Consider the following 15,590-nt stretch of genomic DNA (forward strand, 5'->3'; position numbering starts at 1 on the left):
GGAGGGAGGGGAAAAATGAGGACCTAATGCCAGGGGCTTAAGTGGAGAGGAAATGTTTTGAGAATGATGAGGGCAATGAATGTACAAATGCACTTTACACAATTGATGTATATATGGGTTGTGATAAGAGTTGTATGAGCCCCTAATAAATGATTAAAAAAAAAAAAGAACCCCGAGCCAGAGCATGGAACAGAGTGATGGACTTCCCAGCCCATGGAAGAAGTCAAGCTGAGTCTCGTGTGCAGGCGGCTGGCTTGTGGAAGGGGTGCCTGTGGGCACCTGATTGGGGAAGCTGGACGTGCTGACCCACAGAGCTGAAACAGGGCCTTCAGACAGAGGCTTACTGGAGCGGGGATGCCTCTGGGCACTTAGTTCAGGAAGCTGGGTTTGCTAATCTAAGGAGTATAATCTAAACGTCTTCGGGTTGAGGCTTATAGCAGAGTGGTATGCCCTTTGGGCATCGTTTAGCAAACTTGACCGAACTTTGCAACATGTCTTCATGACATCGTTAACAACTTCACCTTGAGCATTTCTCCGTGCCATTATAACCTGTTAACTTCCTTAATGAACCTTTTAATCATTATTTTTGTATGAGCTCTGTGTAGCTGTTGCAATGGCTATTGAAAGCCAGAGATAAAAATAGATAGCATTAAGTAGGACAGTGTGGCAAGGATGCAAGGCTGTATGTGATATACTCTAGACATGTTGGTGGGCAAGACCAGCCCTTGGAGAAGGGTGTGCTTGGTGGAGTGGAGGGGCGGCGAAGGAGGGGAAGGCCCTCAAGGAGGTGGGCTGCCACAGTGACTGCGGCAATGGGCTCAGGCACGGGAGCCACTGTCAGGCAGTGTTTCCTTCTGTTGTACACGGGTCACTATGAGTCGGAACCCACTCAAGGCACCGACACAGGAAACAGACAGCCTCATCTTTCTCCTCTGAATGGCTGGTGGACTTAAACGGTCAATCTCCTGCTAACAACGGAGCCACCAGGGCTCCTTTAAAAGCGCCTACTTAACAGGGTTCTTGGCGGCATTGAGTGAGTGAGTGAGTGAGTAAGTGAGTGAGTGAGTGACTGTGTGTGTAAGCTACCAAAGGCGCTTGACTTCCTGCTGTTCCAACTCTCCCACCTGCCAGCCCCTGGGGGTCAGGGGTGCTGCAGTCTGAAGGAACCAGAGCTCCTTTTCATGTGTCAGTCTGTGTGGGGTCTAGGGAAACAATGCATCCTTACTAATTTAAACCAAGGCATCAGAATCCAAATGAAAATCTAAAAGAGCATACAAGTTTGTCAAAACGTGGGTGTAGGTCAGCCTGGTTTATTCTGTACCCCCTTCCCCCAGGACCTCACCTGGCTTTTTCACAGCTGCATTTCTGCTTGCCTGCGTATGGCTGCAGGCAGCCCACTGGGGGAAGGGCTATCGTGCCCAATTTACAGAGAGGGTTATTGAGGTTCAGAAAAAGTAACTATCACAAGGTCTTCAGTTAATTACCTTAAAACCAAACAACCGAAAGGAAAAAAGAGAGAGAAATAGGTTTTCACAATAGAAGGTTGTACAGGATTGTGACGGAAAAGCAAGTGCTAAGTGTCATCCTCCCTCATCCTTCTCGAAGACACGCACCCGGCTTTTTAGGCGGCTTGGGAAACCAGCTTTGCAGGGAAGTAGGGTGCTCTCAGGCTATGCGGTCCCTGTGCTTTCAAACCACCACAGGCACCGCAAGCTTCAGACTCCTGGGGCTCTTATGAAAGACTCCAGCCCTCCCTTCTCTGGGACCAGAGTCCTAGTGGACGGGTGCGGCATGTGATCAAAGTCCCAGGGGAACACACTGTGGTTGAACTTCACAAACCCTGGCTTCTAGAACCTTCTGAGGTGGTGTGGCACACAAGAGGAAAACGAAAATTCGAAAGATTCAGGTTTGAAGTCTTGTTCCACTGCGTATTAAGCTTAAGTGGGTAAGTTATTCAACCTCATTGGAAAATGGAATAACTCCTCACTTGGGTTAATGTTCATAGAATTTTACCATTATCTTTTCATTTAATTTTTCCACAAACTTTGAAAAGCCCACTTGTACAGGAAGCTCCTAGTATATGTTACTCTTCACAAACCCACTAGACTCCTCCTTTCGTACTAGCTGTTCCCGTCGTCAGCACCCTTTCCTCCAGTCTCCCTCCCCCCAGTGGCTATTTGCTCAAGCCAGTCTGCGCCCTGCCCTGTGCCCTCTAACCTGCAGCTCTGGGAGATGCTGCAAACCAATGAGTGACCCAATTGACCAATGCAGTGTGCAAGGACCCTGCCTGCCTTGACTCTGTGCCTCCAGCTAATCTAGGCCGCTCTCTGTCTGCCACTCTGACCTCCCTGGGTGGGCTTCCATTGCACGATTCGCCCAGTCTCTTTTCTGTAATGCATGAACCACTCACAAAGTGGGCAGTCAGCTGGCTTGATGTGCCTATCTTCTGTGGTCGTTGCCTTCCAGAGCTTTGGTCGCCAGGGCAACGCTATCCCTAGCTCTTTTCAACTGGGACCCCAGCATTCCCATGCTACCTGTACATCTCCACCCCGACGTCCCAAAGGTCCCTAAAATCAACACGTTAAACCGAATCCGTCATCTTAATCTCACTTCAACCTCCACCTCTTCCTCCCCTCTCTGACACCTACACAAAAGCAAGACCGATTCCTTTCCTCGTGCTCCCCTGAACGTTAAGCACAAGACCTCTGTGGTATAAGATTTCCCCCGGACTTCGTGCCTCCAGTCTTGTGTTAAAGTGAATACACGACTTAGTTCTGGAGGACACCGAGTTCAACAGAGTCCACAAAAACAAACCATGCTCTTTAATGAGCAGGAACTGCGATCTTCAAGTCCCCGTGCAGCCATCAACGCAGAGTGCAATGGGCTAAGGGACCAGGAACATCAGCCTCCACCCCCCAGAGACCTAAAATCCCGAGACCAGTGGTGCTCCACCTTCCTAATGCCCTCACCCTTTCATAAAGGTCCTCATGTTGTGGTGACCCCCCAACCATAAAATTATTTTCGTTGTTACTTCATCATGGAATTTTGCTACTGTTATGAGTCAGGTGATCCCTGTGAAAGGGTTGTTCGACCCCCAAAGGGGTTGCGGCCCACAAGTTGCAAACCGCTGCCTTAAAGGGTCCTGGATAGAGTGGGAGAAAACAGCAGGACAAAACTCAAAATCATAAAAAAGACCAGGATTATGGAATCTAATGCAAATTGCTACTCAGTAAAGACCAAGTTTTAATTTGTCTCAATTTGGTGATTTTGAATCTAAGTTCACAAAGTTTGACTGTAACATTAAAGAGGAGCGATGTTAGGAGAAGGAGAGTCAAAGAAGACGGCAGTTCTGGAAAGTCAGTAGTTCAAGAATTTATATTGTGCCATCAAGCTTACAGTTAGACCGGATTAGAAAATGCTTAAATGGGCTGCACACACACTCACCGCCAGGAAGTTGATTCCGACTCAGAGCAACGCTAGAGAGAGCAGAGCCGCCGCCTTTGGGTTTCTGAGGCTGTAACTTTTTATGGGAGCATCTGGTGTGTTCGAACTGCCGACCTTCTGGTTAGCAGACCAGTGTTAACCCACTATACCACCAGAGCTCCTTACAACCTAGTCTTATAACCCCCCATAGAGTGCATGCTGAAACTCAAGTCATCCTGGAGAATGCCAGTCAACTGTGCTACATGAGTGGGACAACTCCTATGGAGAGAAGCCTTAATTACTCAGCAAGTAGGTGCCCTGGCTGGCCAAGTGGAGGTCAGCCAAGAGGAGGAAGACCTTCGACAAGATGAGTTGACCCAGTGCCTGCAACCAAGGGCTCAAACTAACAGTGTGGTGAGGATGGTGGAGGACTTGGAGGCTGCACGCAAGCCACTGGGCCACCAGGGCTTCTTTGATCAGACCACGGCACTTGGCCAAGAATGGTTTCTTGGAGACAGTTTTATTACTCACTATTTACTAGTAAAGTGTGAGTGGCCGAGCAATGGAAATAGATGACCAAGTTAAAATGAAAAGGCTTCAGGGGAATTGTTTGTTTGTTGGCGGTCTTTCTGGGCACACTCAAGCTCTGTGAGGGAAGGCCCTTTTGTCTAGATCACTACTGTGCTCCTCAGTAGGCCCTTTTGTCTAGATCACTACTGTGCTCCTCAGTCCATGGAGTGGCATATGCTAATGGCATTAACACATGTATGACAACTGATGAAAGAATTCCAGATTAAAACTGAACACTCGAGAAAGGCATCATCTTCACACCATCACCATTGCGCCCACGCTGACTCACAGCGCCCCTGGAGGAGATGGTAGAACGGACCCTGGCACTTCCAAGACTTAGTCTTTACAGGAGCAGACAGCCTGTAGTTAGACAGAAGCAGAAAGGAGTGCTTCAGCGATCCCAACCTCCTTTCCCAACCAGACCCCCCTCCTTTCACACGAGTGTTCTTCCCCTCCCCTCTCCCCAGCCCTGCTTAAGGCCGTGGTCTGCAGAGAAGGCTGGCTCTGGATACCCGGTACACCAGCTGTTCGGAAAGACGAGAGCAGGACAGGAGGCCTCCCCCCAGGTCCTTTCACATTGCGACTCAAAGGGGCACAAGTAGGTCACACGGGTAGGTCCTGCTTCCGAGTTCATCCTAGCACGGGGTCTTAGAGCAGCAGGTGCCGTGTAAAGAGACAGGAAGGGGCAGTGGCAAACTGGTGGTTTTACTTGTGGTCAAGTATCCAAGAGCTGAACTTAATCAGGGTTTGATGCTACCAGCTTTCTTATTCAGAGAGAAGGACTCTGAAGATGGCGACCAATTCCATGAGGCCAAGTGGTCATCAGTGGAAAGTGCCACCTAGCAGTTGTCCACCCCGCACCCCAATAGGCTCACCTTGTCTTTTAAAGTAAAGAATGTACTTCACTAATGAGTGAGGAAGTGAGGGCACAGTTTTTCAAAAGCAGCATGTGCTACTATGGAGAGAACATTTGGAAAAACAACATTCGAAAAAGTTTCCATCGCCACATGACTTTGTTGCTGAAAACAAGCTGATAAAAAATATCTATTTGAAAGATTTTTATTTTAATAAATCATTTTATTGGGGGCTCTTACAGCTTTTTTAACAATCCATACATAAATTGTATCAAGCACATTTGTACATATGTTGCTACCATCATTTCCAAAACATTTTCTTTTTACTTGAGCCCTTGGCATCAGCTCCTCTATTTTCCCCTTCCTCCCCCACCCTCGTGAAGCCTTGATAATTTTAAAATTATTTATTTTCATATTTCACACTGTCTGCTGTCTCCCTTCACTCACGTTTCTGTTGTTCATCCCCCTGAAGGGCGGGGGTGTTGTTACGTTTCATTGTGATTGGTTCCTCCTTTCCCCCCAACCTTCCCCCTACCCTCAGGGTATTGCTACTCTCAATATTGGTCCTGAGGGGTTTATCTGTCCTGGATTGTGTGTGTCAAGAGTTCTTATCTGTACCAGTGTACATGCTTTGGTCTAGCCAGATTTGTAAGGTAGAACTGAGGTCATGACAGTTGGGAGGAGGAAGCATTAAAGAACTAGAGGAATGTTGTGTGTTTCATCGGCGCTATACTGCACACTGGCTGGCTTGTCCCTTCCTTGTGACCCTTCTGTGAGGGGATGTCCAACTGTCTACAGATGGGCTTTGGGTTTCCACTCCGACCCCCCTTGTTCACATTGAAATGGTTGTTTGTTTTGGGTCTTCTGATGCCTGATATCTGATCCCATACCTAGTGATCATACAGGCTGGTGTGCTTCTTCCATGTAGGATTTGTTGCTTCCCTGCTAGATGGCCACTTGTTTACCTTCAAGCCTCTAAGACCCCAGACACTATCTCTTGTAATAGCCGGGTACCATCAGCTTTCATCACCACATTCGTTTATGCACACACCGGGATGGGTTCTTGCATTGAGGGAGGACTTGAGTTGAGGCCCAGTGTCCGTGAAAGACTTTTTAAAGTCACTGTAGACAAAAGGTTTGGAAACATGGAAAGAATTTCCCAATCAGCATAAAACTCTTCTGAACAGAGTCTGACAAAACAAGTATTAAAGCTTAAGGTCCAGGTTGGCAGGGGAGGCCGAGGTGGGGACCGAAAAACACAAAACAAAAAAGCTTAAGGTCTGATGGAAAGGAAAATGCAACGTGGCCCAGGTAGTTCAGTTAGCAAGCATAAGTGCTGGAGATCAGGGCCAAGGGGGTACAATGGTCCACTCAGCAAATGTCCGTGCATTCCTGCCGGGTGGGACGGACATCAGTGATGGCCAAGGAATGCACTGCTTCCCTCTAGACCAGTGTGTCTTCTTTGTCAGGTACCACTTTTCAATGATGACAGTCATTAAACTCAAGGGTCAAAATGAACTGAATTGGGATTCAAACCTTGGAGTAGCCTTACCTAAGTATTATGTCAGGATTATTTTCGTGAGCTGCAATAACACAATTAATTGCAAAAGGACACATTTGCTGAAGGCCTGAGGTCCATGTGCCATGTTATTTAGGTGGATCGTGGTGCCCACCTTCACGGAGAACAAAACATAACCCTCAGATCAAGCCTTCACGATGGCAAAGTGAAACTCGAAAATCCAGATACCACCCCCCCAATATCCCCTAAGATTAAACGAAAGCCCCTAAGTGTTAAACAGCACAGGGGCCCCATGTGACCTGCGGTGACGTGAGTGAGCAGGAGTCGGGCTCCACACCAGCCAGGGCCTAGCGCCATGAGGCAGAGGTCAGGCAGGCCTCCCCTTCACCCTGTAGTCGTGCCCCGCCCCACCCCACCACGCTGCGCTGCTTCTGTGCTGGGCCCCATAACTTCTTGCAGTGGCCACACAGAACCCACAGGCAATGCTCACGACCCTGGGGGATTACTAGGGGCATTAGCAGGTTACCACAAGCCAGAATCAGTCAACAGTCAGGAAGGAGGCAGTCTTGGGTCCTGAGCAGCACCTCTCCTCAGGCAGCAGCCGGGACTCTCTCTCCATCCCAGTCGTCAGCCTCTCAGCCACATGGTCCCTTTGGCCTCTGCCTTTGTGGGCCAGGAAGCCGGCCTGTCACTCTGACTTCAGAGTCCCACTATCTCAGTGCTGCTCTTCTGCTGTCTCAGCCTTGGCCTCTGGTCTCAGCCTGACTCCTTTGTTCTGTCCCTCGGTCTCTGCTGCAGTCTCTGTCTGGAACACGCTCCCCTGGCAGCTCCTCTTCCTCGATGGTCCCGGGATTTCTCTCTGCTCCTGCTTCTGGGATGGCTCACCCTTAAGGCCAGGGAAGTGGCAACTAAAACTGACCAATCTCTTGTCAGAGTCTCACACACTCAATTTGCATGGTCCCGCCCAGTCATTTGGTGGGAGTTAGAGACAGGGTGAAAAGAGCCACATTCAGAGATTTATCGGTACCACAAGCTAGCACAGGGCAATGCCCGATAGGTGGAGATGCTCTGCAAACATTAGCTTCCTTTCCCTTGTACCATGGGAGGGAAGGAGGGCAGGGAAGAAATCAGTCCGTCTAGGTTTGGGACCAGGCAGGGAGCTGTGCAACGTGGGACATAGTATTTCATGCCATCAGGGGAATGGAAATAAGGGTGACTTTCTAAGGCTAGAAGTCAGTAACGACTACTGCTCCCTCTGCTGATCCACAAAGGACATTTCATAAGCGCCTAGGCCGCCTCCTTCAAGATCATGACCAAACCCTAGCATCACCAGTCTCGGAACGGAAGAGTCATCAGAGCCTCTTCTCTGGCGAGAATGACAACAACGCAGTGCATGGCTGGGCCTAACATCAAGTCTGTGCTTTTCAATATGTCTTCCACAAACACCACCGCATTGCCGGCAGTCGGCTCCAACTTACAGGGCAACGTTGCCAAGACCGAAAATCCAAACAGGTGCAGGTAGCCGCCTCTTTCTCCCACAAAGCAGATGGAAGTCCAATGTCCAACCCACTCGGCCCCAGGGCTCCTGAGGTCCACATCCTGTGGTATAGTGGGCAGCCTGGTGACTCTGTGGCTGTCGGACCAGGTCTCTCTGCTTCTCAGTTCATGACTTTTCCCCCCATCTTGTCACACTCCGTAGTGGAGACCACTGACGTGTTGCAAGGGAGTCCATTTGGACTCAGACTGACCCTGTGGGATGGAACAGAACTGCCCTCTGCATGGAAGCAAAAGGCCACACTTTCCCTGCTGAGTCAACAAACTTCTGATAAAACTAAATGCTTAGTCATACTCTGTAACACGCACTATTTTAAGGGTTGAGGAGGACATTTTTGAAGTCTGAAAAGAGACAAAGACAACACTGGCATGTCACCCAGGTGAGGGAGGCCCCCAGCATGTGGTTCAAATGGCGTATGAGGATTTACAAGTGGGCAGCAACATCAATCAGGCAGGGGACTGTTGTGAAAGCACGATGGTGCCGGATCACAGGTGCAGGTGGGATGACAGAAGCAGGACCAGGACCATGATTAGGACATGCACACTGTTAGATAGAAGGGCTTACAAGATTGGCCCAGAGTTTTCTAACCAAGGTGATCAGGGTGAGACTGATAGGGCATGATTCACATCTATGCAACTCCCTGTCCTGTGTCCAGTCCGGTAACCTCCGGCAAGGACACATCTGCAAACCCTAAGAGAGAGACTGCCCCTCCTTGGGCTGGCCGGAGACCAGTGGAGGCAGTCCACTCTCCAAGGCATTCTGCCTGAGGGGAAGATTACCTATATCCTTGGTTACTGATCAGAAAGCACTGAATGCAGGTTGTTTAATCTGTGGGGACTCTGCAAATGGATTTTGGGCTGTCACTGTCATCCACAGCCTTTTGCAAACCATGGGGCTCAGAAAGTAAACTCTAATACGGGGTCAGAATAAAGTGAGCATAACCTGAGCCTTGCAGGTTTCCATGGCTGAGGACGTTATTGCTGTTAAAATACGTCTACATTTGTTCTAGGGGAGAAGAGACCCCAAATCCAAATTCAAATATGATTTATAGAGCCACATTTATTATCTCTTACACAGAACAAAATTAAAGCAAAGAAAAATCTTCTAGATGAGAGGACAGGAGACCATCAGCACAAGGCCATACGGTGTTCAGAGTCACAGAAATGCCGCTTCCATAGGACAGAGAACAAAGGAAGCAGTCACAGAATGACTGATGGCAAACCAATTCATCATAGTTGCAGGCAGGACTGCAGAACTGGAGAAGAGACTGTAATTGCAATATGTACGTGTGCTGTTGCTGATAGGAAAGCTCACTATTTGGAATTCTAAAACCCTGAATCCCAAGAAGTCCTGGTAGCGTAGTAGGTTATGTGTTTGGCTGCTAACAGCAAGGTCAGCAGTTCAAAAGCATGAGCCTCTCCAAGAGAGATGAAACTTTCTTCTCCTGTAAAGAGTCACAGGCTCAGAAACTCACATGGGCAGTATCTACCATGTCCTATAGGCTCCTCGAGAGCAGGAATTGACTTGATGGCGGTGAGTTTTTTATTTCAACCCTAGGGAGCCGTTCTACCCTACCTTATAGGGTCGATAATAATCAATTGATTCTATTGCAGTTGGGACCCTAAATTCCTAGGGCTCAAATTGCAAGGAGCCTAGCTGGCACTCTCTGGTAGGTGACAGACTGCTAACATCAAGGTTTTCAACTCAAATCACCGTGGTTCCAGAGAGAAAGATAATGCTGTCTGCTCCTGTAAAGATTTGCAGCCACAGAAACCCTAGCTCTCTCAGAGGGTGAAATTGACTTGCTGGCAGTAGCTTGCTGCCCCAAATACCATCCAGAGCACACCCAGGCATGTCCCTAAGGGCGAGGTGGACCCTCTGCAGGCTGGCTAAGTAGCAGCAATTCGCTTTCAAGACACCTCTCCTGAGGGCAAAGCCTTTCACCCAGTCAGTCAACGGTCAGAAAGAATTCAAAGGAAGCTGAATCTATGTGGGCACTCAAGAATGTATTCAGGGCGCCCTGCATACCCAGTGTTTGGAATTTAAGCTCAATACACCTTATTATCGTTTTTTTTGGTCACTCAGCTTAAGTCAGGAAAGGCTTCTTTTGGTTTTTGCACAATGGTCATAGGAAAATCACCTGTGTATTTATGGTTTTCCTCCGTGTCCGCCACCAGTAGCAGTGGCTCGTAGGATGTTAAAACCATGGCCCAGTTCGACCAGGCTAACTGGTAAATCTCAAAGTGGGTGGCACTGGCTTGTGGGGGGCGGGGGGCTGGGACTCCTCACTCCTGTCAATCCCGAGGCCGACACGCTTAATGTAAAATACTCTGAGCCCAGTTCAGGCTACAAGTGCTCTATCGGCGGGGCTTAAAATAGGCACGGGAAGCACCAGCAAGCCACGTGAAATCACTCCGAGCCGCTCTGGCGACCACCTGGTAACAGGTCTTAAAATGTCTGAAAATTGCATCTGCGGCGCTTTTTCAACACCTGCGAGCACGGTGTCAGGTGACTCGAGCGGGCCCCAGAGTCACGTGACTCGGGCGGGCTGGGCGGGCACACGTCGGCCTGGTGGACCAGCAGTCCAGCAAAAGCCGGCCGATCGGCAGGGATGCCTTCACCTCCCTTCCAGACCGGTGGCCAGTCCCTACCCCCATAATAAGAGATCAGCGACTGGGGGTGCTGACACTCCCAGAGGTTCTTCCGTCCGTCGTCTTTCCGAAGTGTCACCCCCTGCGATGGCGCGAGTCTGCCAACGCGCCCCGAGCCTGTCACACGCCCAGGGGCTGGACCAGTCCCATCCCCCTCCGGACCCTTCCACCCCGCTTCCCGGAGCCCCCCGCCTTCCGTTTGCTCCCGGGGGTCGACGGTCACCGCGGGTAAGTGTCGGGAGCACCAGCTTTGGGGCACAAACTTGCTGGGTGCTCGGGGCAGGCCTCCGCTCTCGGTGCCCAGCGCCCAGGCGGGACTGGCCGACTCCCAGGACAGGTGGCGCTCGCTAGACGGGCGGGCGGGCGGCGGCGCTTACCCATTTGTCCAGGGGGACCTGGGCGAGGGAGCCGGTGCCCTGGTAGAGGTCCAGGCTGAGCTGCTCCAGGCTCAGCTTCTCCTGTAGGAAGTGGCCCAGGTACCGCTGCAGCAGGTACCGGCAGGCCCTCTTCTTGATGGACTCGGGGAACGGCCACGGCATGGTGGGCGCAGGGGCTGGGCTGCCGGCCCTGGCCGGCGCGGCCTACGCTGGTGGCCGGCCGTCCCTAGGGCCACGCCATCGCGGGGCCGCGCAGCGCCTGGGGGCCAGGCGGCGGAGGCGCTGGACTGCTGTCCTCGTCCTTTCTGGAGGTGCCCGGCAGGCGGGCGGGGCTGGGGCGCACACCTCCGTCGCTGCTACCGCCGCTGCCGCGCGCCCAATTTGTTGTCATCTGAGGGCGCGCGCCCGATTCTCGGACGCTCCCGGCGCGCTCGCGAGACTCGACCCGGCGCGCGTGCGCGCGTGTGGATTGTTTCCTCTTCCCGGCGGAAGTGACGCCACAGTGGGGCGGGCGGAGGCGGGTCCGCGGGGCAGTTCCGGCGCCGGGGGCGGGGCGGGGCGGGGAGCTATGGTGGAGGGGGCGGGGCGGCTGCAGACTCGGCCTCTCCAGGGACGCGCAGGTGAGCGCCCGGGCGGCGCGGGGCGGCGGGATCTCCGGGCGCGGGCGAGGCTCCTCCGGCCGGCCCCGAGGGTTACTGCTCTTGGGCCCGGCCTGGGCTCCGTGCTCTCCCCTGGACCCGGAGCCTCCGACGGCGGGAGGCTAGAACCCACGCCCTAGGCCGGCCCCGCGCCCTTCATCTGCCGCGCCTTGTTTGCTGGCTTCGGCGTAGCGGGCTGCCCCGCGAACTTAGGCTGTGCAGGTAGCTGGGGCCGCTGTCCGGGATCCCGGGACCTCCGCCACGAACTTGGCCCTGGGCCGCCGTCGGCTTCCCGCCCGAGCGGAACTGTCCGAATTAAGTCAACCCCTGAAGGCCGGGAAGCCCGGTGTCGGGCTCGAAGCGGAACCGGCCACGGCCCTCTCCGAACACCCATTTCCTGTTCTGCCGGTGTGGCCGGTTTCTCTTCTGCCCAAGGCTGGTGGCACGAGGGTGTTGGGTGGACAGTGAGTCTGAACAGACGGAGACTGGCCCTCCAGTCGATTCTTAGTCCCGGCGACCCGGTAGGACAGAGCAGAATTGCTCTCTAGGGTTTCCTGTAAGCAGTCACCGTCTTGGAAACACACCGGGGCCGTTCTCTCGTCCCATAAGGTCACTGTGAGTCAAAATCGACTTGATGGCTGGGAGTTTTGAGCGAAGCCTTTTTGGGAACTAGCCTCATTTTTCTCCAGAGGCGCGGCTGGTGTGACAGTGCGTTTCCCCACTGGTCACCCGGGCTCCTGACAACCAAACCCACTGCCATCAGGTCAGTTCCAACTCACAGTCAAGCCTGTGTACTGTTCATCAGGAGGTAGCTCATTATTGGGGCAAAGAGCCTCATCTTCCACACAGCTGGCGGGTACGAACCACCAACCTTGACGTGAGCAGGCCCAGGTTTACCCTACAGTGGGACTCTTGTTTAATAGATCTCTGTCGAGTCAGTCAGTGGTGATTCAACGATCCTATAGGACAGATTAGAACTGCCCCCGTGGGTTTCTGAGATTGTAACAACCTTTTACGGGAGTAGAAAGAGCTGACAGTTGCACACGGCAGAGTTTGTGGTTAATGGCCTAGGGAGTACCCCACTGCGCCACCAGGGCTCCGCCGTGTCGGAAACTTAACCCAAAGCCAAACCAATTGCCATCAAGTCAGTACACCGGAGATGCTTCATTAAGACGGGCAAATTAACACGGAGTTCACTGGCACGTGGTGGCGAACCCCTTGGGCACTGGACGGAGGAGTGAGCCTGTAACCGGGAGATCATTTTGTTTCTGAGTCACTGGCTCTCTGATAGGCCCAGAAGCTGGGGTTGTGGTGGCCCTCATCAGCACCCCAGGCACTTGACTTTCATTTCATCTCTCTGTGAAAGGTCAGCATTTCAAATCCCTCAGCTGCTCTGAGGGGGAAAGGTGCGGCTTTCTGCACAGCCTCGGGGACCCACAGGGACAGTTCACCCCACGGTGAGTCGGGGTTGGCTTGATGGCAGAGGTGGGTACATAGGGGTCTTGCCAATGAAGACCCTGCAGTTGGTGGTATGGGACGTAGAGAAGAAGCGCACCGGGTGATCCGGGAGCTTCCTTTCTAAAGCGCGGTGCCTTCAGTTATTCAGGAATGTTTTGCATGAGGGCCGCCACAACCCAGCTTCTGGGCCTGGCAGAGAGCCAGGGGCTCTGACATGAATGCCCTTACTGGTTGCCCGCTCCCTGCCCAAGGCCCTGGGCCGTGCACAGTCAGGGCTCAGTCCCTCCTTCCTGTACTGTGAAAGGAAGGCCTGGCAAGCCGACTCCGCATACGTTCGGGCTTAGAACTCTCTACAAGGGCATCTGCCCTGTAACACGCGGAGCAGTTAGGAGCCAGCGTCAACTTAATGGTAATGGGCTTGGCTTTGGGGGCTGTGCTGGGGAGGGGCCCTGGTGGCATGGCAGGTTATGATGTGTGTTCCTAACTGCAAGGTCAGCAGGTTGAACCCACTCCCGTGGGAGGAAGATGAGGCTCTCTACTCCCATAAAACTTAAGAGTCTCAGAAACCCACAGGGAAGGTGTGCTGTCCTACAGGGTCGCCATGAGTCAGCATTGACTCGGTGGTGGCGAGTTGAGTTACATGCGGGGATTGATGTAAGGGCCGGCGGTACCGCAACCCAGCCCCCTCCCCGACCCCCCAAGTTTTCAGTTTAGCACTTGGAGGAGCATGGACAATAACCAGGGAAGAAGTAACCTCTGGGGGGTGGGAGAGTGAAGTGGTGCCAGGGGCTGGCAATGGGGAGGGGAGAAGGGCTCATTGTCTTCGAGCAGGGCGACAAAAGAGTTTCTCCACTGCGGTGACATTTCACCAGAGGAAGGGAAAGTGAGCAGCAAGGCCTGTGGCTTCCCAGGCACAGCGAGTGGCAGGTTTCTCCACTGCGGTGACATTTCACCAGAGGAAGGGAAAGTGAGCAGCAAGGCCTGTGGGTGTGTGGCGAGAGCGAGTGGCAGGTGCCGTGGTAGTAGCGTGTGTGGCGAGAGCCTGGGCTTTCAGGTAGCCGGAGGAGGAGAAGCAGCAGCCCAAGGGGGAGAATCCTGTGGGAATCCCTGTGGCACAGTGGACCAGCACTTGGCTGCCGAAAGCCGGGGCAGGCCATCTCCGGAGTCCCCAGAAGTGGCTCAGTAGAAAGTCCTGGTAATCTTGAAAAACCAGTGATTGAAAACCCCAGACTTGTCTGGGTGGCTAGGGGTCAAAATGGACACCGTGGCCACTGGCAAACCAGTGTTCAGACTGTGGCTTTTCCTCAGTGAGACAGATGAGGAGTGGCGGGACATGGCAGCCTGAAGTTTGACACTCAGGCTGTACTACCCGCCCACCGTATGCTGGACAGACGGGATGGGCCGGGGGCAGTGGCAGTGTGTTGGACAGAGTGGGAGCATTGGATTCCGGTTATGTATTGAACGTAGTGGACGTGTCTGTAAATAATGTGTGATTGGGGGTGCCCAGGAATGGGGTAGCTGGATTGTACGCTCTCTCCATTTCTAACGGTGGGGACGTCCCCTGCTGTTTTCCTCACTGGTCACACCATTGCACAGTCACCAGCAGTGTCTCAGCTGATCAGGAGTCCCAGTCAGGCCACGCGCTCGCCAGCACTGGCTGTGTTCTGGGTTGGTTGGCTGATGGGTTGTCGTCTTTCTGAACATTGCTATTATTGCGGGGGTTGGGGTGGGAGTGGGGCTGGCATTTCAAAGTTTAGATCTGCATTTCCCTCCTGGCTAATGAGCTCCAGTGTCTCTGTGTATTTGTCACACACACACCCCTGCCCACCCCCAGCATCTTTTGATAGAGTGTCTGTGGGGTCCTTTGCCCATTTCTTAAGTGGACTACTTCCTCACTGTTAAGGGTTCAGGGATCAGTCCCCCCTCTCCCCCTCCAGGCTGGAGGTTCGCGTTTTACTCCTTTGAAGACGTCTTGTTGGCCAGAGTGTGTAATTTTGGGGAGGCCCCGTCATCTAGCATGTCTTCTGTCAGCGTCTCTGCAGTTGTCTGATAGCATATTCATGCCGTGTTGTAGGGCCCTACGTTTGCCCCGTTTCTACTTCCGTGATTACAGTTTCGGTTTTACATTTACAGTCGTCCACCTTGAGTTCCTTGTCAGTTAGGGGGTGAGGTATGGGTCCCATTTCATTTTCCTGCAAGTAGGTCTCCAGTCTTGCCGGCACCATTGACTACAATCAGCCGCCCACGGATGGATGGCCTCTCACTTCGGCCTCATTTGTTTGTCTTTCTTTCTTTTTTTTTTTTTAATTGTTTTATTATTTTTTGTAATCATTTTATTAGGGGCTCATACAACTTTTATCACAATCCATACACACATCGATTGTGTAAAGCGCATTTGTACATTCATTGCTCTCATCATTCTCAAAACATTTCCTCTCCACTTAAGCCCCCAGCATTAGGTCCTCATTTTTTCCCTCCCTCCCCGCTGCCCCCTCCCTCAGGAGCCCTTGATAATTTATAAATTATTATTTTGTCATATCTTGCC

General features: G+C 52.4%; 2 protein-coding genes across 7 annotated transcripts in view; one reads left to right on the forward strand and one right to left on the reverse strand.

The window, feature by feature from the left end:
• Positions 1-11,308, reverse strand: part of ATG2B (autophagy related 2B) — a 62,737-nt gene extending 51,429 nt beyond the window's left edge. The window contains exon 1 of one of the 2 annotated variants that reach the window (XM_045287931.1): positions 10,950-11,308. In XM_045287931.1, coding sequence (XP_045143866.1) covers positions 10,950-11,111 — 162 coding nt within the window. In that variant the 5' untranslated portion in view covers positions 11,112-11,308. The remainder of the gene's footprint in view (positions 1-10,949) is intronic. The other variant, XM_004698809.2, reaches the window with a different exon arrangement.
• LOC101639598 (GSK3B interacting protein) overlaps positions 10,505-15,590 on the forward strand; it is a 19,531-nt gene continuing 14,445 nt past the window's right edge. For 2 of the 5 annotated variants that reach the window (XM_004699124.2, XM_045287935.1), the window contains exon 1: positions 10,505-10,800. The gene's annotated coding sequence lies outside the window, so the exon portion shown is untranslated. Of the gene's footprint in view, positions 10,801-11,523; positions 11,570-11,725; positions 11,810-12,959; positions 13,045-15,590 lie in introns of those variants that run through there. The other 3 variants (XM_045287933.1, XM_045287934.1, XM_045287932.1) reach the window with 3 other exon arrangements.

Source organism: Echinops telfairi, unplaced genomic scaffold, assembly GCF_000313985.2.
Source record: "Echinops telfairi isolate 266 unplaced genomic scaffold, ASM31398v2 ScPeMD7_18;HRSCAF=68, whole genome shotgun sequence".
Classification (NCBI taxonomy): Eukaryota; Metazoa; Chordata; class Mammalia; order Afrosoricida; family Tenrecidae; genus Echinops; species Echinops telfairi.